Source organism: Panthera uncia (assembly GCF_023721935.1).
Source record: "Panthera uncia isolate 11264 chromosome C1 unlocalized genomic scaffold, Puncia_PCG_1.0 HiC_scaffold_4, whole genome shotgun sequence".
In the NCBI taxonomy this organism is placed as follows: Eukaryota; Metazoa; Chordata; class Mammalia; order Carnivora; family Felidae; genus Panthera; species Panthera uncia.
In genome coordinates this window covers 86915954-86940899 of record NW_026057585.1, presented here as the reverse complement: position 1 = coordinate 86940899, position 24946 = coordinate 86915954, and the positions used below count along the sequence as shown (strand labels likewise).

Genomic DNA, 24946 nt, shown 5'->3' with positions numbered 1-24946 from the left:
GCAGCAGAATCAGGTGCACCAGCGCCCCAGGCCGAGTCCTGCACGTGGGAGAAGATTCGAGGAGCTACCGAAAACAAGGAAGAGATTTTTCTAGGGGGCTGTTTGTAGGGCTAGCATTTATTTGTTGAGTGGCCACTCACTGTGTGCCAGGCACTGTTCTGAGCACTTTATTCTTTTTTTTTTAAGTGTATGAGAGAGAGTGAGAGAGAGAGAGAGAGAGCAAGTGGGGGGAGAGAGAGAATCCCAAGCAGGCTCTACACCATGGAGTCCAACAAGGGGATCAATCTCAAGACTGTGACATCATGACCTGAGCAGAAATCAAGAGTCAGACACTTAACCAACTGAGCCACCCAGGCGCCCCTGAGTACTTTATGATTTTTTTTTTAAGTAGGCTCCACCGAGCGTGGAACCCAGCGCAGGGTTTGAACTCACGACCCTGAGATCGAGACTCGGATGCTTAACCGCCTGAGTCACCCAGTCACCCGCAGTAACTCATTTAATCCCCATTTTAAAGACAGAAGGACAGGACCAAAAGAGATAAGGCCCAAGGTCACATGGCTAGTAACTCTCAGAGCCTGAATTTGAACCCAGGGGGTCTTAGTACAAAGTCAACTCTTTTTTTATAGATTGAGGGATAACTGACACATAACATTCTATTAGTTTCATGTATACGGTGTAATGATTCAATATTTTTATACATTGGACAGTGATCACCCGGTAAGTCCAATAAACACCTGTCACCATACAGTTACAGGATTTTTTTCCTGTGATCAGAGCTTTTAAGATCTCCTCTCTTAGCAACTTCCCAATATGCAATACAGTGTTATTAACGGGAGTTGCCATGCCGTATGATACGTCCCCGTGACTTTTTTATTTTGTGATTGGAATTTTGTGCCTTTTCATTCCCTTCACCCATTTTGCCCATCTCCACCAAACATACAGAATCCACTGCTCTTTTTTTTTCTTAATTTTTTTAACGTTTATTTTTGAGACAGAGGGAGACAGAGCGCGAGTGGGGGAGGGGCCGAGAGAGAGGGAGACACAGAATCTGAAACAGGCTCCAGGCTCTGAGCCATCAGCACAGAGCCCGATGCGGGGCTCGAACCCACGGACCGCGAGATCGTGACCTGAGCCGAAGTCGGACGCTCGACCGACGGAGCCACCCAGGTGCCCCCAGAATCCACTACTCTTAAGCATTAAACCAAACTAATGTTCAAATGAGAAGGTGTAGGATAGAAGAAAAACAAAAATCCCCCTGCGTTTTGAATCCGCAAATTCCGTCTCGGTGCTGCTACACCCGCCAAGTGACTTTTAGCAAATCGCCTCTCTGGGCCTCAGTTTCCTTATTTGCAAATCAGAGACATGGGGCCACATGCCTTTCTTTGGGTGCCTCTTAGCTTGGAGAGTCCCTAAGTCCAGGGAAAGCTGAAGCAGGACACGTACTCGCGACTCTTCCAGGTTTAAACTGTGAACGAGGAAGACGCACACCCCTCGCCCCTAGTTTACCGCTACGCTCGACGCCCGCCATCAGTTTCCCACCAATTTTCTGGGCACCTACGTGTCTGAGGAGCTAGAGTTGCCCGATAAAAGCTACTCCGTCCCACCCTGCCCAGGTGAGTTTGAATTTCAGATAACTACAAACGATCTTAGTGTAAGTACGTCCCCCGCAGTTTGCAGGGACATATTGATACTAAAATAGTTGTTCGCCATTGATCTGAAATTCTACATTAACTAGAAACCCTGCGTTTTCCTTTGCTCGATCTGGCAACCCCACTGGACCTAGCTCATGCTTTCATTCTGCTGTGTTGCAAACTGGTGGGAGGCCAGGCCAAATACAAAGAGGGCTGTCACCTCTTAGCCTGGAGGGACAGAGTGCTGCCTGTTTGCTCTGAAGGAATGTCTGAGAAGAGGTGTCCAGGCAGCAGTCTGCTGGAGCTGGCCCATGGCAGCTCCAGAGGGGGACTGTTAGAATGCCAGAGGGTTTGCTAGTGGCCCTGGGTGGGGGTTTTTACACCACAGAAATTGGCAAATGCTATCAATCGGAACTTGCCCCCTTCGCGGAGGGGACAGCTGGTCTACCAGCCCACCGCTACCTTCTCATGACACCCAGCTAGGTTTCTAAGCTCCGCGGAGGGAAATGTCCAAACGCAGAGCCTTCAGGCCCTCTCCGGCGACTGCTAGAAGTGGTGAATGGCTCTCTGGGCGGGCAATAAAAAGTCAGACCTTTCACCTCTGGGATGACAGTTCACATGACTAACCTTTCGTGGCTTCGGTGAGTTGAGGCCTCTCAGAGCAGATCCCAGAAATAAGAATCCAGACTGCAACTGGGGTGAACTTAGCCGCCTTGGTTTCTGGGCCAAGACCACCCCCAGAGGGCAAAAATAAGCAAAGCAAAAATGGGTGTGGGGAGGGAGAAGGGAAGAGAACTATCGATCTCAGCCCTACCAACTGCCTATCGAGCACTGAGAGAACTATGCGGATGTCATACCTGTGGTCTCCCCGGCCCGGCCCAAAGTGTGAGGATTAAATGAGTCAATACACGCAGAGGGGTGAGAGCCGGTGCGTGGCCACTCTCGTCCTCGTTCCTACCTCTGCATTGCCCACGCCAGCCGCAATGGAGCCGAACCTTCCCGTGGAGGTTAAAGACCTGGAGAGTGGGATTAAGCAAGAGAGGACTGGCTCATGTGCTCCCATCCCTCCACCCAACACACACCTGGGTGACGTTTGGCTGAAACGCACTTTGAGAGCCCTTCTGAAGGATTAAAGTCCCGGAAGGCAGCCTGTGCGGGTGCCAAGGGTGGGACAAAGATCTCCACTCGCTTGACCCTGGGATAGGGTAGGGAGGTCATGGGGAGCAGGGCACAGACCTCCTCACCCCAGACATGTCCATGGGTTATAGGAAGCTTGGAGTCCCACAGCTTGCAGCCAGCTACGCAGCCTGAGCTTTCGAGTCCTGATTTCATAAATTCTGTCCGATTAATACTTTCAAATCAACGGTTCGTCAAACTGCTTCTTGGCCTACAAAACATAGTCTCTGTTGGATCATTGGCTAAAGGCCACACTAGAGCTGCCTTTAGACTCTGCAAAGATGTCCCACCCTGATTTGGTCTATCTTGGGGAAGCGAGCTGGTGTTTCATTCATGCACAAGAGGAATGAAAACTGGGGACCTGCTGAGGGGCTTAAAAGGATCTAATGGGGGGGGGGGGCGCCTGGGGGGCTCAGTCAGTTGAGCCTCCGACTCTTGGTTTCAGCTCAGGTCATGATCTCGCGGTTCGTGAGTTCGAGCCCAGCATCAGGCTCCGTGCTGTCAGCGGATGGGATTCAGCTTGGGATTCTCTCTCTCCTTCTTTTTCTGTCCCTCCCTTGCTCGTGCTCTCTCTCTCTCTCTCAAAATAAACAAACTTAAAAAAAAAAAAAGTATCTAACAGGAGGAGGACGTGCCTGAGGTAGAACCAGAATCCTGTGCTGTGGTTAAGCCCCCGGCAAAATCACACAGGGATGTTAGGCTCCTGGGGAAACAATTTTTCACCACAAATGCCTCTGGTCTTCAGATCTCAGGACAACGTGTCCAACGACCCTACTGACTACATCGAAGCGAGAAAGCTTTTACTCGGGTTGATGTGCCCAGAGTGAAGAGGACAGCACTGCCTGGACGGCGGGAGAGTCGGCCTCTGTCTCTGGGGCGCGGCACCGGCCCTCAGGCCCCTCATCTGTGGGGGCGTCAAGATCTGTGGTTTTCTGGCCACATGCCAGGCGTCCACAGGGAGCCAGGGAAGCTGGCAGCAGCTTGGAGGAGCAGTCTGCCCGTACCTGGCCCACCAGTGGGCTTCAGGACGAGACACTGTCACAGGAAGGGCTGTTCTGCTGAGCCCGGGGTTCAAGGTCACGGAAGCTCTTTCTGGTTCAAACTGTCTCTGACTCTGAGATTTGTCCCTTGGAAGATGCCTTCTTCCTTTCTGCTCTCTCTCCCTCCCTACCCCTGCGCCCCCCCCCCCCCCACATATGTTTCTGTCTGGCACCAAAGTTTCCACACCTCTGATCACAGCTGCAAAGGGAGAGAGGCCGCGAGCGTACTTCATGCAAGAAAATAGTTTTGTTCAGAATGGGGGAGGATGGCAGAATGAAGGGACCCTGGAAGCTCTGGGGGAGCAACCAGGAAAGGGGATGAGGTCTCTTGAGGAGATTGTTTATCTTTGCGGGGGGGGAGGGGGGGAGGGCGTGGCAGCAGAGAGAGAATCCCAAGCAGGCTCCGTGCTCAGTGTGGAGCCTGACACGGGGCTCGAACTCACTACCGTGAGATCACCACCTGAGCTGAAATCAAGAGCTGGATGTTGGGGCGCCTGGGTGGCTCAGTCGGTTAAGCGGCCGGCTTCGGCTCAGGTCATGATCTCGCAGTCTGTGGGTTCGAGCCCCGCGTCGGGCTCTGTGCTGACAGCTCAGAGCCTGGAGGCTGCTTCAGATTCTGTCTCTGACTCTCTCTCTCTCTCTCTCTCTCTGCCCCTGCCCCGCTTGCACTCTGTTTCTGTCTCTCAAAAAATAAATAAACGTTAAAAAAATTAAAAGAAAAAATAAGAAGACTACTGTGGACCAGGGCTTGTGCTAAGGTGCAAGGAAGGACACAGCACGATCTCTTAGCAGTTCACACACTCTAGGAATGGGATGGAGGGGCCGCAGCAAAACAGTGCAAAATGGACGGGGTGTGTTCCGTGACTCAGCAAGGGATGCATAGACTGCAGTTGGGCTCATTCATTCCATGCACTTTTGAGGGGTGTTGGGGTCAGGAAAGGACAGCGATGACCCCAGGAGTTTCCGGACAGGTGAAGGTGAGACGGGCACACCCCCTACCATCAGGTGAAGCACAAGGTGGACAGGGGCACAAGAGTGGCCGTCCAGAGCTCAGGGGAGGGTGTCCCTGCTTCCATCCCGGGGTGACATGGGAAGCAGCGTCTGGGAACCAGGAGCTGCCACCTGCATGCATCCTTGCCCCGCCTGACCCTGGCCGTGCAAGTTACTCACCCCTCTTTGTGTCTCAGGGTCATTATCTGAAAAGCAGAGATAACGATGAGACTCAGCTCACAGGGTGATTATGGGAACTAAACGGGCAAATAAATGCAAAAGTCTTCGAGGGGTGCCTGCCGTGCGGTCAGTGCCAGCCAAGTGTCTGTTATGTCCGGGAACATATACTGCAGACCCCGTGGGGAGGCGTGCCGCTGACCCTACTGTGGTTCAGACGTGCAGCCGAGTGCGCACTTGGGGTAATTATCCCCTTGGACACGGTGGCCCCTGCGAACTGAACTTCCTTTCGTTTAAATATCCCTGACATGTGGGGCGCCTGGGTGGCTCAGCCGGTTGAGCATCTGACTCTTGATTTCGGCTCAGGTCATGATCCCGGGGTTGTGGGATCGAGCCCTGTGTGGGGCTCTGCACTGAGTGTGGAGCCTGGTTGACCTTCTCTTTCTCTCCCTTTGCCCCTCTCCCCAGGTTGCTCGCTCACTCTCTTTCTAACTGAATGAATGAATGAATGAATAAATAAATAACTCGACATGTAAAACATCCCTGATCCAGTGCTTCATCAAGTTAATCAATGAAATGATATTAGCTTTCTACAATTTCACACAAACTAAATACAGGCCTGCTTACCAACTGGGACGGTGGATTTACCTGTCAGGCTCTCTATCAAATTAACATGTATGTTTAAATTGAGCCCTTCTAGAGGATACAGTATACGCATGCTACTGACATTCATTGATTTGAGCCTGGAAGGGATAAGCTGGCTTTAGAATCATGGGCCTAGCAATTATAGCGTCCTTGCTTTTTTTTTTTTTTTTTTTAATTTTTTAACGTTTATTTATTTTTGACAGAGAGAGACAGGGCATGAGCGGGGGAGGGGCAGAGAGAGAGGGAGACGCAGAATGCGAAGCAGGCTCCAGGCTCTGAGCCGTCGGCACAGAGCCCGACGCGGGGCTCGAACTCACGGACCGCGAGATCGTGACCTGAGCCGAAGTCGGACGCTCCACCGACTGAGCCACCCAGGCGCCCCACCTCCTTGCTTTTAAGATGATGCAAAGATATTATTAGTGTTACACAGCCTGGAAGGCAGTGACCACCGTCCAGAGGGAAATAGAGACAGAAACAGGGAGGTGGAGGAAGAAAATGTCCATTAGCCTCCCGGGCTACGTTCTGCCCCAGGTTAGGCATGTCTCTTCATGCACACGGAGTCACCAGCACATTTGTAAATAATTGTAAAAATGTGCAGGGAAGCAGACTTCATTTCTAGCAGCCTAAATTGCAGTCCCGACACCAAGCCCCGTGAAGGATTGATTACAGGGCATATGAGCTGGGCAGTGTTTCCCCACAAAGTTAGACGGACAAGGTGAGTGCACATTTCACAAGGCACTGATTCTCCGTGTCAAAGACGGGCTAAATGGGTCACAGAACTAATGTGAGGATACAACCAAGTTATGAGATCAGGCTCAGGGTATGGATGACTCATGTCCTAAGAAGGGTGGTGAACATCAGAGTTTTAAAATCTGTTTTTAATTTGTATTGCCTCACGAAATTATTGGGTGATGTTACACAAGATCTTTCACTTCTCAGTGTCCATTTCCCTCAAGAGAAATGAGAATAATGAGCATAGAACAAGAAAATTTTTTTTTCCAGTTTTTATAGCTTGAAGAAGCTAAAAGATTATATAGTCCAAATTGTTTGTGTTTCAGATGAGGAAACCGAAGCCCAGAGAAGTCAAGTGACTTGTCTAAAGGCACACAGCCTCTTAACAGGGCAGAACACAGGGAACCTGATTTACGGATCCCGTCCGTGCTCTTGCCACAGAATTGCGTACTTTTTTACAGAAGGCTTTCAAATACCTAGATGAAAGTTCCCACGTTGTCAAACCAACGTGACTACATCTGAAAAGTATGAATCAAATTTCTGAGCGATTTCTTTCCGTATCTGATGCTGCTTACAGCTTTGGCTGGTTGCCCCCCTTGGTTCCTTGAGCAGAAATGTTTCTGAAAAGCAGTGGTTGGAATGCTAAGTCGAAATGCCGGCCTCTTCAGTTTCGGGAAGCGAGTCTGGAGAACCGGATCACATAGAAGGGCGCCTACACTCATTGCCTGACATCCTTCCCTACCTTGTGCCGCGGCTGTTCTGGCGAAGGCCTTTTCAGAAACATACCTGCTGACTTTCATAAATCAAATGCATGGCTCTGGAGGCCGCAAGAGGTGTGGTAGTGTGTGGAAACAACATGAGGCTTTGGAGTGAGCTAGACCTGGGTTTGAGGTCTAATTCTTTCCAGGTTGATTCAGCAAATATTTATGTAGGGCCTCTTATGTGCCGAGCCCTGTGCTGAATGACCTTGGGTGGGTCATTTAACTCCCCTAAGCCTCGATTTCCTCTCCTGTTAAATTAAGACAATGAACCCTTCCTTTTAGCATTGTTCTGAGGATTAGGGACATGGTCTAAAAATGATTTCACACCTAGAAGGGACCAGTAAAATGGTGGCTGCTACTATTTTTATTGGAGGCTGGACTGCAAGTATTCTAGAGATGGGCAACATATTATTACTGTCTTGACAAACAGGACCCCAAACAGAAGGTACAGAGACCGGCGGACAGTTAAAACACAGACACAGAAACTAGAGGGAGAAGAGAGAAAAGTCCTGAGCAAATATCTTCTTTATCATCTCTGAGGTAAACCTTCAAGTAATTAAAAATGTGCGTGTGTGTGTGTGCACGCACACGCGAGCCTATACACACACCCTATATTCTTTATTATTTGCTTTCTTAGAATCCTAAAATGTTAGAAGTGAAAGGAATTTAAACGTCCTCTCATTCAGCGTTCTTGTTTACAAAGGAGGAACAGGCTGAGGGGCAAAGGGGCCTGACGAGGCCCCCCACGTGGCCAAAGGTAACTGAGATGTTGACTCCTTCAAAAGAATGTTATTCTACAGATCTTGGTTAAATGAGTAAAGGAATGAAGATTTTAAAGACTAAGGATGTCTGTGAGGCGCTTCGGCCCCCTGCTGGTGAGAGAGGAGACCGTCAGACCCTTGAACCTTTAGCTAATGCAATCAATCTCAAGCTACTTGAGGACCCACGAGGAGCCCGGGGAGCCATGCAGAATCTTCCAGATCGAGGAAAAGAGACACAAATATGTGGAGAAACGGGGCGGGAGGGGATACAGCAACAGAAACAACACACTGTTAAAGGAAGTTTGAAAAAAGGGGGGGCCTTTATCACAAAGGTGGTTTTAAGTTTATTCGACCCTTTTATTTTTCCTTTTATGTTATTTGAAGAAAGGTTTGTTATTTCCTCTCCTGTCACAAAGAGTGAACGGGACCAGAGGGAGAGAAAAGGATTTTTACCTTTTACTTCATATACCTGGGATTCTTGAATTTTATACTTTTATAATAAATTTTAAAATACATTTCTTCTTGGGAACGCAAGCTGGTGCAGCCACTCTGGAAGAGACTATGGAGGTTCCTCAAAAAACTAAAAATAGAACTACCCTACGACCCAGCAATTGCACTACTAGGTATTTATCCACGGGATACGGGTGTGCTGTTTCAAAGGGACACATGCACCCCCATGTTTATAGCCGCACTATCAACAATAGCCAAAGTATGGAAAGAGCCCAAATGTCCATCGATGGATGAATGGATAAAGAAGATGTGGGATATATAGACAATGGAGTATTATTCGGCAACAAAAAAGAATGAAATCTTGCCATTTGCAACTACATGGATGGAACTGGAGGGTATTATGCTAAGTGAAATTAGTCAGAGAAAGACAAAAATCATAGGACTTCACTCATATGAGGGCTTTAAGAGCCAAAACAGATGAACATTAGGGAAGGGAAACAAAAATAATGTAAAAACAGGGAGGGGGACAAAACAGAAGAGACTTTTAAATATAGAGAACAAACAGAGGGTTGCTGGAGGGGTTGTGGGAGGGGGGATGGGCTAAATGGCTAAGGGGCACTAAGGAATCTACTCCTGAAATCATTGTTGCACTATGTGCTAATTTGGATGTAAATAAAAATAAATAAATAAATAAAACAAGTTTAAAAAAATAAATAATGAAAATAAAATAAAATACATTTCTTCTTTAAAAAAATGTTTGGGGTACAATATGGCACCATGAGTCCAGACGCCATCGTTCTCTCTGAAGCTAATAACTTCCCAACTCATTCTTAACCTTCTGGCACACTGGGAGATAGGCTATTGGCTCCTTGGGTGACACTGCCCTCTATTGGTCATAGGGACAACTGCACCAGCCTGGCTCACACACACCCGACCCGAGGCTCAAACCCAGATTAAATGCAGAGTTTCTAAGACGATGTTATTACCTTTTTATAATAAAATCTTTTGGCTTGACTATTGAATCCCTTTTTTTCTGATTCTGGAATTGTTGAAGTCTGGTTCTTAAAAGGAATGGAGGAGGATTGTGCTGGATGTGCAGCAGTAAAACCTGAACAACAAAAGCGAAGTAAAAATTAGCAAGAAGAATTGACAAAGGCAGAAAACGAAGAGCATTTTTAAAGTGTTATTTTATTTTCAATATTTTCACTTTTATTTTTTTAGAGAGCTACAGAGAGAGAGCACGCGAGCAAGGGAGGGGGACAGAGGGAGGGAGAGGGTCTCGAGCGGGCTCCATGCTCAGCAAGGAGCCTGACGCTGGGCTCGATCCCATGACCCTGGGATCATGCATGACCTGAGCCTAAATCAAGAATGGGACGCTCAACTGACTGAGCCACCCAGGTGCCCCGAGATTTTATTTTCTTTCTTTATTTTTTAAATGTTTATTTTTGAGAGAGAGCACAAGCAGGGGAGGGACGGGCGGGGTGTGGGGGGACAGAGGATGTGAAGTAGGCTCTGTGCCTACCAGCAGCAAGCCTGGTGCGGGGCTCGAACTCACGAACCGTGAGATCATGACCTGAGCTGAAGTTGGAGGCTCAACCCTCTGAGCCGTCCCGGTGCCCAACACCGCCCCCCCCACCCCAAGATTTTATTTTTAGGTAATCTCCACCCTCAATGTGGGGCTCAGGCTCACAACCCTGAGATCAACAGTCTCATCCTCCACCAACTGAGCCAGCCAGGCACTCCTTAAAGTTTTGTTTTATTTTATTTTTTAATTTTTTTTAACATTTATTTTTGAGACAGAGAGAGACAGAGCATGAACAGGGGAGGGTCAGAGAGAGAGGGAGACACAGAATCTGAAACAGGCTCCAGGCTCTGAGTGGTCAGCACAGAGCCCGACGTGGGGCTCGAACCCATGGACCGCGAGATCATGACCTGAGCCAAAGTCGGATGCTTAACCGACTGAGCCACCCAGGCGCCCCCTTAAAGTTTTATTTTAAATGGAATAGGAGAGAAACTTGCCTTTTGATAGGAGGTAAACATGAAACTTTTTTTTTTTTTTTTTAATATTCTCTTTACTTTTTTTCCCTCTTGGTAATCTGGCATTTCCCCACCCCGGGGCAACTAAACTAGTGAGATTTGGTCACATTGCTGAAGCATCATTTATAGAAAATCAACTTAAAATTGTGGATGTCCGGGTTGTGACATACAAATGATACACAAATTCCCCGCTCTCCTCCGCCCGGCCCCACATGTGGGAGAATGTCTCACATGAGAGACAACTGTTAAGGCTCCACGAGGGGCATCTCTCTGCACGGCAGACCAATTCCAAACTCCAACCTGTGAGGGTGATAGAATCTGACTCCATTTTCGACGTGGGGCTGACTGCTCACAGCTTGTAAGCCTCAGCCCCCGGCTTCCCCTTCTGAGCCACATTGGGTAAACTGAGGAGAAGGCCTGGAGGCTCTCCCCTTTGGTGCCGGCCAGAAGTTCAAACCATACCAGCCCTTGCCCTCACTCCAGCCCTACCAACTAACCACAACAAAACCCCAAACGTGTCTCTCTCCTCTGGTTCTCTCGAGCCGTTTTGGGGCCAGATTAGGAAGCCGACCCTGCTCTCCCCAGAAAACCTCACGATGTGAGGAATACCCCTCTTCGTGTCCCCTTGGTGCGGCATCACCAATCTTGACTTTCAAGCCAAATTTTGGATGCGGGTCCACCCTGACTCTGCAGGATGCGCACAACATATCTGAACATCCGAGTCCGAACCCTCGTAGAGGAAATGTGTGCCAGAGTCGGAAAAGGCCAGGAGACGAAGGGACGAGGGACGCGTTAAGAGTGGGGGGTGTGGTTGCACAGGAGCTGGCTTTAAGGCCCGTTTCTTAGTCTCCAAATTTTTGAAAACACAAAACTGCCTTTCAGACTCAGACACCCAATGCCAAGAGGGACCCCTCAGGAGGTGCTGTGACAGATGAGGAAACTGAGGCTTAGACAGATGAAGTCACTCGCCCTTAAGTGAAACACCCGGCTGGGGTTTGAACACAGTTGGTCTAATGAGCCGAGGCTCTTAAGGTCCAAGCTGCACCTCCTCGTTCTGAGTCTGGCCCATAGTCAGCTCCCCACACACCAGTGGGTGGAATAATGGGGGGCGATCTAGCCCAATGTGCTCGGCTTGAGGGTGAAGCAAATAAAAGAAGCAGAAGAAATGTCTGGTTGGAAAACATTTGAGAGAGAAATCTACGATGTATTTATGATTTTCTTCCCTTCTCTCCCCACCCCCATCTAGCAGGTGGATGGCTATGTAATTTTCTTTTAGCGAACTAGACAGCAAATCAGAAAACAGCAGACACAAGGCTTCCTAGCTTTTGTTTCTAAAAGTCCATGGAGCGATTTAAAGAGTTTGCAGAGAAGGCAGCAAAGAAAGGGGGATTCTTTTCTTTCTTTCTTTCTTTCTTTCTTTCTTTCTTTCTTTCTTTCTTTCAGGCAAAAGGAAGGACATTTCCCCCAGGGGAAGGAAAAAACCTTCCTGACTAAAAAAAAAGATCACTTTCAGGGCGCCCGGGTGGCTCAGTCGGTTAACTGTTGACTTTCGATTTTGGCTCAGGTCATGGTCTCACGGTTCATGGGATCAAGCCCCACAGCGGGCTCTGTGCTGACAAGCACGGAGCCTGCTTGGGATTCTCTCTCCCTCTCTCTGCCCCTCCCCGCCCGCTCAAAATAAATAAACAAACGTTAAAAAATAAAATTAAAAGATCACTTTCACTTCTGGCTGTGGTAGAACCTCCTGCATGAAAACAACCCTCTTGAGAAGAACCAGAAAAATAAGACTTTTTTTTTAATTTTTATTTATTTATTTTTGAGAGAGAGAAAGAGAAAGAGAGAGAGAGGGAGGAAGAACAAGTGGGGGAAGGGCAGAGAGAAAGAGGGGACAGAGGATTTGAAGCAGGTTCCGCGGGGACAGCACAGAGCCTGAGGTGGGACTCGAACCCACAAACCGCGAAATCATGATTTGAGCCAAAGGCAGCTGCTTAACTGACTGAGCCGTCTAGGTGCCCCAAAAAATAAAGTTTTTTAAAAAACACTCTGGATAATTTGACCTTCCATTTCCAACCAAAATGGGGCTGGCTTTGCCCTCTGAGCTAGGGAAACAAAAGTTAAACATGGACAAAATATATCAAACGATGGTTTTCAAGACACCGGACACGAAGCAACAAAGGATGGGGCTGCCCCGAGAAATGGGAAGCAAATGAGAGAGCAGTGGGATTGCCCCTAGCTTACTGCCTGGAGAACTTTCCAGGCCACAGCACAGGATGGAGGAATCCAGGGAGAGCCTGGCTGCCTTCTTGAGTTGAGGAAATGAATCCGAAAGCCCAGAAAGACCAGGTGGCTAGAGCTGACAGAGCAGAGAATCCAAGAAGAGAGCTCCCCAGATAAAGAACTCTGGAACCCAGCACTGGGTTTCCCCTCAGGTACCTTTCTAAGTATTGCTCAGGATACACATGCGAGAAAACTACCCAAGGCTGGGGAAAGAATCAGCCGAAAGATGAATACCTGAACAGCAGTACAGGAATAGCTTACACCAAACCAGGAGACCCTCCTGTTCCCACGCATCAGAGGGAAAAGATTTATAATACGGAGGACATAGAGTATGCAGAGTTTTGCCTCCGAAATAGAGCAAAATTACCCCTAGGCTTAAGGTGGCTCGGGTCCCAGCTAACCCTCAACAGCAAGACTTGAAAAACTCCAACTGTTTCCAAGTAATTTAACTGTATCCCAGAACAAAGCATAAGAATTTACAGGACTGGAAAAGGATCCAGCACCCAACAGGTACCATGAAAAATATATAGTGTTCAGTTAAGAATTAATAGGCATGTAAAGAAAAAAAAAATGCAATTCATCATGAGAAGATATACAATCAATCAAAACCAAAATTTAATTTATAAAAACAGGCAGCAGATCAGATTTGGCCAAGGGACAAAGTTTGCCAACCCTTGCTCTAAAGCAGCCACTAAAAAAACACGGTAAAGAGTTATTCCTTTTTTTTTTTTTTAAGATTTTATTTTTATTTAAAAAAATTTTTTTTAATGTTTATTTATTTTTGAGAAAGAGAGAGACAGAGCATGAGCAGGGGAGGAGCAGAGAGAGGGAGACACAGAATCCGAAGCAGGCTCCAGGCTCTGAGCTGTCAGCACAGAGCCCGGTGTGGGGCTCGAACTCACAAACTGCGAGATCATGACCTGAGCCAAAGCCAGAGGCTTAACTGACTGAGCCACCCAGGCGCCCCAAAAGATTTTATTTTTAAAGTAATCTCTACTCCAATTCAGGGCTCAAACTCAAAACCCAGAGGTCAAGAGTCATATGCTCCACCAAATGAGCCAGCCAGGTGCCCCAAGAGTTATTCCTAATAAGCCAACAAAGGAGATAAAATAGAAACAAAAATATACTCAATGCAGAAGATGACAGAAAAAGTAAATAAGGCATAGATAAGGCAAATAGCAAGCAAATCACAAGATGGTAAACTTAAACCCACACACCAATGTTCACATTAAATTTCAATAGTCTAAATAGTCGAATCAAAAGACAGAGCTGCTCGACTTGGATAAGAAAGACCTAACTATATGCTGCCTGCAAGAAATATACTTTAAAGGTAATCCCAGAAATAGGTTAAAAATAAAAGAATGGGAAAAGATACACTATGCTAACATTAAAAACAATGCTAGATATTAGTATCAGACAAAGCAGATTTCAGAGAAAAAATATTCCCTGCAATAAAGAGGGTCATTTCATAACCATATAGAGGTCAATTCCTTAAGAGAACATTACAAGCCTAAATACCAATATATCTGATAACAAGAAACTCAAAATACACGAAGCAAAAGCTCATAGTACTGTAAGAAGAAATAGAATATTCCACAATTACAGTTAGATTTAAAAGTTCCTCCCTCTGTACCCCAATGTGTATGGCAGCACTTTCAACAATAGCCAAATTATGGAAAGAGCCTAAATGTCCATCAACTGATGAGTGGATAAAGAAGTTGTGGTTTATATACACAATGGAGTACTATGTGGCAATGAGAAAGAATGAAATATGGCCCTTTGTAGCAACGTGGATGGAACTGGAGAGTGTTATGCTAAGTGAAATAAGTCATACAGAGAAAGACAGATACCATATGTTTTCACTCTTATGTGGATCCTGAGAAACTTAACAGAAGATCATGGGGAAGGGGAAGGGGGAAAAAAAGTTAGAGAGGGAGAGAGGCAAACCATAAGAGATTCTTAAAAACTGAGAATAAACTGAAGGTTGATGGGGGATGGGAGGGAGGGGAAAGTGGGGGATGGGCATTGAGGGCACCTGTTGGGATGAGCACTGGGTGTTGTATGGAAACCAATTTGACAATAAATTTCATATGTAAAAAAAAAGTTCCTCCCTCACTAATTTAAACAAGTAGATAGAATATCAGTAAAGATATATGAGACTTGGGGGCGTCTGGCAGGGTCAGTTGGTAGAGCATGGGACTCTTGATCTTGGGGTTGTGAGTTCAAGCTGCATGTCGGATATAGTTATTACTTAAAAATAAAATCTTAAATATATACACATATTATATATTTATATATATTATATGTATTTATATACATATTATATATTTATATATATTATATGTATTTATATATTATATATAAATATATATCTATATATTATACATTTTTATTATATATTATGTATATTTATATATATTATATATTTATATATTATATATATTCATATGGATTATATAATTATATAGATTATATATATAATAAATATATATTTATATGTTTATGTAATATATATTATATAAATATATAAATAATATATAATATATATAAATATATATGACGTGAATAATACTATTACCTAACTTGACCTAACTAACATTTATAGAACACTGCACCTATCAATTCTATGTAATCTATCCCAGAAGATTGAAGAGGAAAAGACATTTCCCAATCTATTCTAGGTGGTCAGCATCACCCTAATATCAAAATGAGACAGTGTCATGGTGGGGTGGGAGAGGAACCACTACAAATCAATAATCCTCATAAACCTACACACAGAAATTGTTAGAAAATTTGGGGGCCCCTGGGTGGCTCAGTCGATGAAGTGTCTGACTTCAGCTCAGGTCATGATCTCACAACTAGTGAGTTCAAGCTCCGTGTCAGGCCTGGAGCCTGCTTAGGATTCTGTGTCTCCCTCTCTCTGCCCCTCCCCCACTCATGCTCGCTCGCTCTCTCTCTCTCTCTCTCTGTCAAAAATAAATAAACATTAAAAAAAAATTTTTAAGAAAATTTTTAGTAAATTAAATCCAACAGTGTATAAACAAAGACAATACATCATGACCAAGTGGAGTTTATCTCAGTAATGCAAAGATAGGTTAACATTTGAAAGTCAATGTCATTCACCACACTGACCAACTAAAGAGAAAAACCATATGATCATCTCAGTAGATGCAGAACAGAATCATAGAGTATGTATTCTTTTTTGCCTGTCTTCTTTCATTTAGCGTAATTATTTTGAGATTCATCCATGTTGTTGAAATATCAATGGTTCATTGATTTTATTGCTGAGTAGCATTTCATTATATAGAAATGTGACAATTATTAATACCTTGCGGATGGAAATTTGAGGTGCTGACAGTTTGGGAGTACTACACATAAACTCTTCTCTCCATTCCACTACAAGTCCTCATACAAATGAAAGAGTGGGCATACACTGTCATTTCTCTTGGGTAAATACTCAGGAGTGGAATGGCTGGATAAGATGTTTAACTTTCAAAGAAACTGCCAGGGGCAGTTGGGTGGCCCAGTTGGTTGAGCCTCTGACCTCGGCTCAGGTTATGATCTCACGGTTTGGGAGTTTGAGCCCCATATCCAGCTCGCTGCTGTCAGTCCAGAGCCTCTGTCCTCCCCCCCCCCGCCGCCCCTCCCCTGCTCACGCTCTCTCTCTCAAAAATAAATAAACATTAAAAATAATAAAAATAAACTGCCGAACTCTTTCCCAAAGTTGTGCTTTTGTAAGTCTCCACTACTAATGTATGAGAGTGACTGTGCCTTCACGTCCTCACCAACAATGGGCAATCTTTTTCATTTCTGCCATCCTGTGGGGTGTGTAGTATCTCACTGTGGTCCTTATTTGCATATTTGTAATGACTAATGATGCTGAGCATCTCTTTAGATGCTATTTGCCATCTGCGTATCTTTTTTTGGTGGTTATCTGTTGAGTTCATAGAGAAAGCATTTCATAAAATCTAGCATCCTTTTAGGATAAAAAAAGAAAAACAACCTAGCCAACTAGGCCTAGAAGCAAATTTCCTTAATCGGATAAAAGCTATCTATCACAAAAGCCTATAGTAAACGTGATACTGAAAATGAAATATTAAAAGCTTTCTCCTGAGACAGACAATGAAGCCAGGCGACTGCTGTCATAGTTCTCTTCAACACTGTCCTGAAGGACTCTCATCAGCATAAGAGCCAAGAGAAATAAATAAACATGGATCAGAAAGGAAGAAATAAACATGTCATTATCTACAGATGACTAGATTATATGTGGGAAAATTTGAGAAAAATCTATAGATAACCTATAAGGGGTAATCACTGAATTCAGTAAGGTCACTAGAATCAAGGTCAATATACAAAAGTCAATTTGTTTTATTTCTACACCAGGATACAATTAGAAAATGAAATCAAAAATATTACCATTTATAACAGTATAAATATCAAATGCCTAAGGGAAACCAAAGCAAAAATGAACTATTGGGATCTCATCAAAATAAAAAGCTGCACAGCGAAGGAAACAATCAGCAAAACTAAAAGGCAACCGATGGAATGGGAGAAGACATTTGCAAACGACATATCAGATAAAGGGTTACTATCCAAAATCTATAAAGAACTTACCAAACTCAACACCCAGAAAAACAAAATAATCCAGTGAAGAAATGGGCCAAAGACATGAATAGACACTTCTCCAAAGAAGACATCCAGATGGCCAACCGACACATGAAAAAATGCTCAACATCACTCATCATCAGGGGAATACAAATCAAAACCGCAATGAGATACCACCTCACACCTGTCAGAATGGCTAACACGAACAACTCACGCAACAACAGATGTTGGCGAGGATGCGGAGAAAGAGGGTCTCTTTCACATTGTTGGTGGGAATGCACACTGGTGCAGCCACTCTGGAAAACAGTATGGAGGTTCCTCAAAACACTAAAAATAGAACTACCCTACAACCCAGCAATTGCACTATTAGGCGTTTATCCACGGGATACAGGTATGCTGTTTTGAAGGGGTGCATGCAACCCCATGTTTATAGCAGCACTATCAACAATAGCCAAAGTATGGAAAGAGCCCAAATGTTCATCCATGGATGAATGGATAAAGAAGATGTGGGATATATAGACAATGGAATATTACTCGGCAATCAAAAAGAATGAAATCTTGCCATTCGCAACTACGTGGATGGAACTAGAGGGTATTATGCTGAGCGAAATTAGTCAGAGAAAGACAAATATCACAGAACTTCACTCCTATGAGGACTTTAAGACACAGAACAGATGAACATAGGGAAGGGAGGCAAAAATAATATAAACAGGGAGGGGGACAAAACATAAGAGACTCTTAAATATGGAGAACAAACAGAAGGTTACTGGAAGGGGTGTGGGAGAGGAGATGGGCTAAATGGGTAAGGGGCATTAAGGAATCTACTCCTGAAATCACTGTTGCACTATATGCTAACTGAGATGTAAATTAAAAAATAAATTAAATAAAAATTAAAAAAAAAAACATCAAATGCCTAGAAGGCATAAAGGAGATACACATGACCTCTACACAGAGAGCCGTGAAATGCTTTAAGATTTTATTTTTAAGTAATATCCACACCCAATGTGGGGCTCAAACTCACAGCCCCACATTCAAGACTCTCATGCTCTACCAGCTGAGCCAGCCAGGTGCCCCTCTGTAAAACATTTTTGAAAAAAATTTAAGAAGACTAAAAGAAATGCACATGGATGGGAGAAATCAACATTATAGACATGTAAGTTATCCTTAAATTGATTGTTAGAATCAATACAATCCAAACCAAAATGGCAGTAAGGATTTTTATTCTTAGGACATTAATGAGTTGATTCTAAAATTAATATGGAAATGCAATGGGGCCAAGAGTCACCAAGATAAAATACAAGGATGAAAGATTTATACTACTCCATTAAAGACTTATTATAGGGGCCCCTAGGTGGCTCAGTCGTCTAACCATCTGACTCTTGATTTTGGCTCAGGTCATGATCTCACGGTTTGTGGGAAGGAACCCCACGTGAGGCTCTGTGCATAGAGTCTGCTTGAGATCCTCCCCCCCCCGCCCCTCCCCCACTCATGCTCCTTCTCTCTCTCTCTCTCTCTCTCTCTTAAAATAAATAAACATTTAGGAAAAAAGACTTGTGTGGGTGCCTGGGCGGCTCAGTCAGTTAAGCTCAGGTCATGATCTCGCAGTCTGTGAGTTCAAGCCCCGCATCGAGCTCCGTGCTGAAAGCTCAGAGCCTGGAGCCTGCTTTGGAGTCTGTGTCTCCCTCTCTCTCTCTTCCCCTCCCCTGCTCATGCCCTCTCAAAAAATGAATAAATGTTAAAAAAAATTTTTTAAGAATATATATAAAAAAAAGATGTTATAAAGTTACAATAATTAAGACTGTGTTGAGTAATTGACCAGAATAAAGAATCCAGAAGTAGCCCTGCATATACATGGACACCTGATTTATAGCAAAGATAGAGCAGCAGAGTAGTAGAAAAAGAATGGCCTTTCTTTTTTTTTTTTTTAAGTGTATTTATTCATTTTTGAGAGAGAGAGAGAGAGAGAGAGAGAGAGCGTGCACCCGTGTGCAAGCAGGGAAGGAGCAGAGAAAAGAGGGAGAGAATCCCAAGCAGGCTCCGCAGTGCCAGCACAGAGCCAGAGATGGGACTCAAACTCATGAACCGTGGAGAGCATAACCTGAGCCGAAATCAAGAGTCAGAGGCTCAACTGACTGAGCAACCCAGGTACCCCGAGAATGGCCTTTCAATAAATGGTCCTGGTTCACTTGGATATGGATATTGAAAACACCAAACTTGTACATCCACCTCATACCATACACAAAAACAACTCCACTGAATTGTAGGTCTAGACACGAGAAGTAAAATCATACAATTTCTAGAAGAAATTATTTGGGGCTAGGCAAAGATTTCTCAAGTAGGACGGATATACACAGCAACTAAAAAGGAAAGGATTGATAAGTTGGGCTATATCAAAATTAAGAGCGGAAAGGAAAATCACAGACGGAAAGATATTTACTCTACCTGTAGGTGACAAATCGACTCATTTCTAGAATGGTTTAAAGACCTCTTAAAAATAAGAAGAATCCAGGGGCTCCTGGGTGGCTCAGTCGGTTGAGCATCTGACCTTGGCTCCGCATCAGGCTCTGTGTTGACAGCTTGGAGCCTGGAGCCTGTTTGGGATTCTGTGTTTCCCTCTCTCTCTGTCCCTCCCTCACTCCTGCTCTGTCTGTCGGTCTCTCTCCCAAAAATAAATAAACATTAAAAAAAAATTTTTTTTAAGAAGAAAACTCCAATAGAAAACAAATGGGCAAAAAACTTGAACAATCACTCTTCCAAAAAGAATATTCTAAAGGTCAACCAACGTATGAAAAGTTGCTCAATTTCATCAATCAAAGAGCAACGCAAATTAAAACCACTATGTGTGAAAGATGTTGGCGATGACGTAGAGCAATTGGAATTCTCATACGTTGCTCGTAAAGAAATAAAACTGGCAAAACCGCTTTGGAAAAATGGCGATATTGACTAAGCTGATCATAAACACATCTTAGGACCCAGCAATTCTACTCCAAGGTAGAGACAACATATATACACATATGTCCCCAACACAGGTACACGCATAGTTTAAGAATCTTATATTCATAGTAGCCCCAAACTGGAAACGACCCAAATGTCCTTCAATGGTAGAATGGATAAATAAATTGTGGTGTATTCCAACCACGAGAAACTTTATAACAGCGAAAATGAACTCATCACTGATACAGGAAACATGGAGTTCAATCCCTCAAATACGAGTGAGAAAAGCCTGAGAGCAAAAAGTTCACGTTGTATGATTCCAATTTATATAAAGTGCAAAAACAGGCTAAAGTAGTTAATGCCGTTAGAAGTCAGGATAGCTGTAGTGTGTACTTTTGCAGAGATGGGGGAAGGGACAAGATGGGACTTTTGGGTTACTTGTTGTGATTTTATGTCTTAGCCTGAAGAGTGATTCCATACGTGGTGTTTTCATTATGAACATCCATTAAGCTGTATAACTATGACTGGTGTACTTTTTCTGAATATGTATTATGCTTTGAGTTAAAGAAGTATTGAAGAAAAAAGAGAGCACAAAGTCAAAGGATGGGAGGAAGAAAGAGAGGTCTGGCTGGGGTTGGAGAGCATCAGGGACTCCAGAAGCCCACCAGGGAGGTGGAAATACCCCAAACAACCCAGCAGAAGGGGGGCTTGCATTAATTTTAGGAATATAGAAAGTAAGATCTCTTTATACATCTAAATGTGAGGCCTGAGATTCTTACCAGATACATGGAAATAACAAGTGTGTTGAATAGACTTCCTCCCCCTCCCCCCCTCATCCTTTCTTTTCATAGTTTCTTCCCAGTCACCACATTAGAAAGCAGTGAGGAACCACCCACGCAATCTATCTGATGTCCCTTAAGCCTTGAGGGTATGACCCAGGATTTACTATATTCCTCTAGAATGTGTTCTTATGTGCCAAAAAGAACACATGTCAAGAGCTCTCTTGCCCCTCAAAGACATCTGTGATTAAATTCACAAGACCTTTCTGTACTTTGTTGGCCTTGCTGGAATGTTTTTTGCCAGGCTGTTGGTCTTTGTGTGTCGAGTCATCCATCTCAGCAAAGTTCTGCGACATGTTCCATTTGTTTGATGAAAAACTCTGCCACATGTTCTTCTAAGCACCTGAAACAGCAAAATACAGCATGTCTAGGGATCATTTCACCTTCTTGTTAACCATGTTGATTGGGTTCTGGTCTATCTGCAGAAGACACCGGGGAATCTTGTGGGCAGAGGCTGAGATTTACCAAGTTCGAGGACCCTAACTCCCAAGCACATCGCACTGCCTGTAACAGGAACTCCGAACGTGTTCACTGTTGACGTTGCTTACAGAGCTACCGAAGGCTTGAACTTTATAACTTTATCCACGCTCAGGTAATTGACATGCAATCTAATTCATCAGTTCTAAGTGTACAGTTCAAAGTTTTGGCAAAGGTTTACAATTGTGTCAAACACATCACAACGAAGACATAAATATACCCGTCATCCCCAAATGTTTCCCGTGTTTCTTTGCCATCAGTTCCCTCCCAACCCTGCATCCGGCAACCACTGCTCTGCTCTCTGTCACAAGAGTTGCCTTTTCTAGAATGTCATATATATGTAATCATGACTATCTTTTTTCACATAGCACAATGCTTTTAAGATTCTTCCATTTGTTGCCTGTACCAGCAAGTTGTTCCAATTGCTACACATTCTGACCACGGTCATCACGAATCAAATACTTGAGAAGAAACTTCTTCCTATTTCTTTTTTTCTTTAATTTTTTTTAATGTTTATTTTGAGAGAGAGAGAGAGAGAGCACAAGCGGGTGAGGGACAGAGAGAGAGGGAGACACAGAATCTGAAGCAGGCCCCAGGCTCTGAACTGTCAGCACAGAGCCCGACGCGGGGCTCGAACTCACAAACCGGGCGATCATGACCTGAGCTGAAGTCGGACGCTCAACCGACGGAGCCACCCAGGCGCTCCCCTTCTTCCTGTTTCCGAACTTTACCTGTGCAGGTCCCCCCTCCTCTGTGGTATTCTACCCTATAAATTCCAGCCTCTCCGGTCTTCCTAAACTCTGATTTCTATCTCCCCAATCCAGAAAGCTGGGCTTTTTTGAGGGTACCCTCCTCCCCCCCCCACTAAACTGTGGCCCGGAAACTGCCCCCAGCACTAACCTTGGGCAATTGCAGGGCTCACCTTATTTCCCTTCTCTCAGGAATTGCCACACTAAGCTACCTCTTGTCTTCTGTCTAAAACCAGTTGCCTCATGCCTGTCTTTATTTTAGTTGTTAACAGCAGGAGCATGACTCAATTTCCATCGCAGTTCATCTTTCGTGGACAGACTTCAGTTCTATTTTGCTCATCTTTTTTTCCCCCAAAGAACTTAGACCATTTGCGAACAAATGGAGGACTGAATGAATGATGGCGTGCTCAACCAATCCTTTTCACCTTCAGTATTCGTTCCCCACTTGTCTCTTAGCAGCAATTCTCAATCTTTTTTGTTTGATAAGCTACACCGAAACTTTAATCTTTAATAGAGCTATTGGCAGTGCACTCCAAGAAATTAAGAGATTCAAAGCAACAGAAATCAATAATGCTCACAGAAAACCACCTACTCCAGTATAAAAATGTCTTCTAGGATCTATAAAAGCAGCCACCATTCACTCACCACCCCAGAGTGCTGTGTTGTCTTAGTCCTCCTACTGAGTACTTGGTACTTCTACCATCTATTTCCCTAGCCACAAGAAAACTCTTATTTTTAAAATGCACTAATGGGAGGGGCGCCTGGATGACTCAGTCGGTTAAGTGTCCAACTTCGGCTCAGGTCATGATCTCGTAATTTGTGAGTTTGAGCCCTACGCTGGGCTCTGTGCTGACAGCTGGGAGCCTGGAGCCTACTTTGGATTCTGTGTCTCCCTCTCTCTCTGCCCCTCCCCTGCTCGCGCTCTGTCCCTCTCTCCCAAAAATAAATATGTAAAAAAGATTTTTAAATAAAATAAAAATGCACTAATGGGGTGAGCACAGCATGATGGGATGCCTGTGGGATCCCTGTGTTGTACATCTGAAACTAATGAAACATCGTGTGTCAACTACACTCAAATATAAAGGTTAATTAAGAAATAAATGATAAAAAATAAAAATGCACTAATGTATAGAATTACAGGTGTTTAGAAAAAGAATTAAGCTTCCTATTATAATGGTGATATGGGCACCTTATCAAATTTTTGAAATATAAAAAAAATTAAAGAGACTTTCTAAAACAATCCATAAAGTCACCTAAAGTCGACACTGGAAATAATGCTTTCGAGCCTTGTCACTGCATACCTCTGAAGCCAGGATGAGAGCAGGTGCAGCCCAGGTCTGAACGGAGCACTGTCCGGATGTACCTTACTGGTGCACGTCCTTGTATAACTGTTCATGACAGGATGTCATGGGCCTAGAATCTCAAAAAAGAGTAATGAAGATATACCACCTTCCTAATCGGTGGTACGTGTTTAAGCAAGTCCCAGGTGAGCGCCAGCACAGTAATCAAGAGTATCCAGTCCTGGGTTCAAGGTTGTACTCTGCCGCTTACTAGTTCTGATTCTAGACAAGCCACTTAATCTTTTGAGCCCACTGCCCCCTCCGTAAACTGAGAATGATAATGGTACTTTCCTCTCAACGTGCTCGTGGATTAAATACAATGATCCACGTGATGAAAGAGATGATGCTGGGGCGCCTGGGTGGCTCGGTCGGTTAGGCGTCCGACTTCGGCTCAGGTCATGATCTCACGGTCCGTGGGTTCGAGCCCCGCGTCGGGCTCTGGGCTGACAGCTCAGAGCCTGGAGCCTGTTTCAGATTCTGTGTCTCCCTCTCTCTCTGCCCCTCCCCTGTTCATGCTCTGTCTCTCTCTCTCTCTCAAAAGTAAATAAACGTTAAAAAAATTTAAAAAAAAAAAAAAAAGAAAGAAAGAAAGAGATGATGCTGCCAGGCCTATGGCAGGCTTTTATTAATACTAGGTTTTGACCTATGCACAGGGATAATATATTAACAGCTTAAAATAAGAACTATCATTTATTTATTGAGCCCTTACAGTCCTAAATACCTTGAATGCAATACTTCATGCTGTCCTTACAATAATCCAGTGAGGTATTATCCCCATTTTATAGATAAGAAAACAGCAGTTTAGAGAGAGGGGTTAGGTGACTTACTCAAGGTCACACCAGAGTAAGAGGTGGAATCAGGCTTTGAACCTAGAAAGGCTGACTTCTGCTCACTCTTAACCACTACAGCAACCTCTAAGGCAGAACCCACTGAATGTTAACCTGCTAAATTTTGACATTTAGCAGCCTTGAGTGGGTATGGTTGGATTTTTTAAAACGAGGATACTACAAACAGTTTTCTTTTTTTTTTTTTTAATTTTTCTTTCTTAATGTTTTTTATTTATTTTTGAGACAGAGAGAGACAGAGCATGAGCGGGGAAGGGGCAGAGAGAGAGGGAGACACAGAATCCAAAACAGGCTCCAGGCTCTGAGCCGTCAGCACAGAGCCCGATGCGGGGCTCGAACTCACAGAGTGTGAGATCATGACCTGAGCCGAAGTGGGATGCTCAACCGACTGAGCCACCCAGGCACCCCTACAAATAGTTTTCAAAAGCAAACATTTGAGACTGTTGCCCTTTCGCAGAATGCTGGGCTCTCCCAGGACTC

General features: G+C 44.5%; 1 protein-coding gene across 12 annotated transcripts in view; it reads right to left on the bottom strand.

Annotated features, from left to right (window-relative positions):
- Positions 1-24946, bottom strand: part of STPG1 (sperm tail PG-rich repeat containing 1) — a 54138-nt gene that overhangs the window by 27531 nt on the left and 1661 nt on the right. For 6 of the 12 annotated variants that reach the window (XM_049617799.1, XM_049617801.1, XM_049617808.1 and 3 more), the window contains 4 exons: positions 23583-23694; positions 21258-21398; positions 9350-9471; positions 2590-2647 (listed from right to left, as the gene is read on the bottom strand). In XM_049617799.1, coding sequence (XP_049473756.1) covers positions 2590-2647; positions 9350-9471; positions 21258-21326 — 249 coding nt within the window. In that variant the 5' untranslated portion in view covers positions 21327-21398; positions 23583-23694. Of the gene's footprint in view, positions 1-2589; positions 2648-9349; positions 9472-21257; positions 21399-23582; positions 23702-24946 lie in introns of those variants that run through there. The other 6 variants (XM_049617804.1, XM_049617805.1, XM_049617809.1 and 3 more) reach the window with 4 other exon arrangements.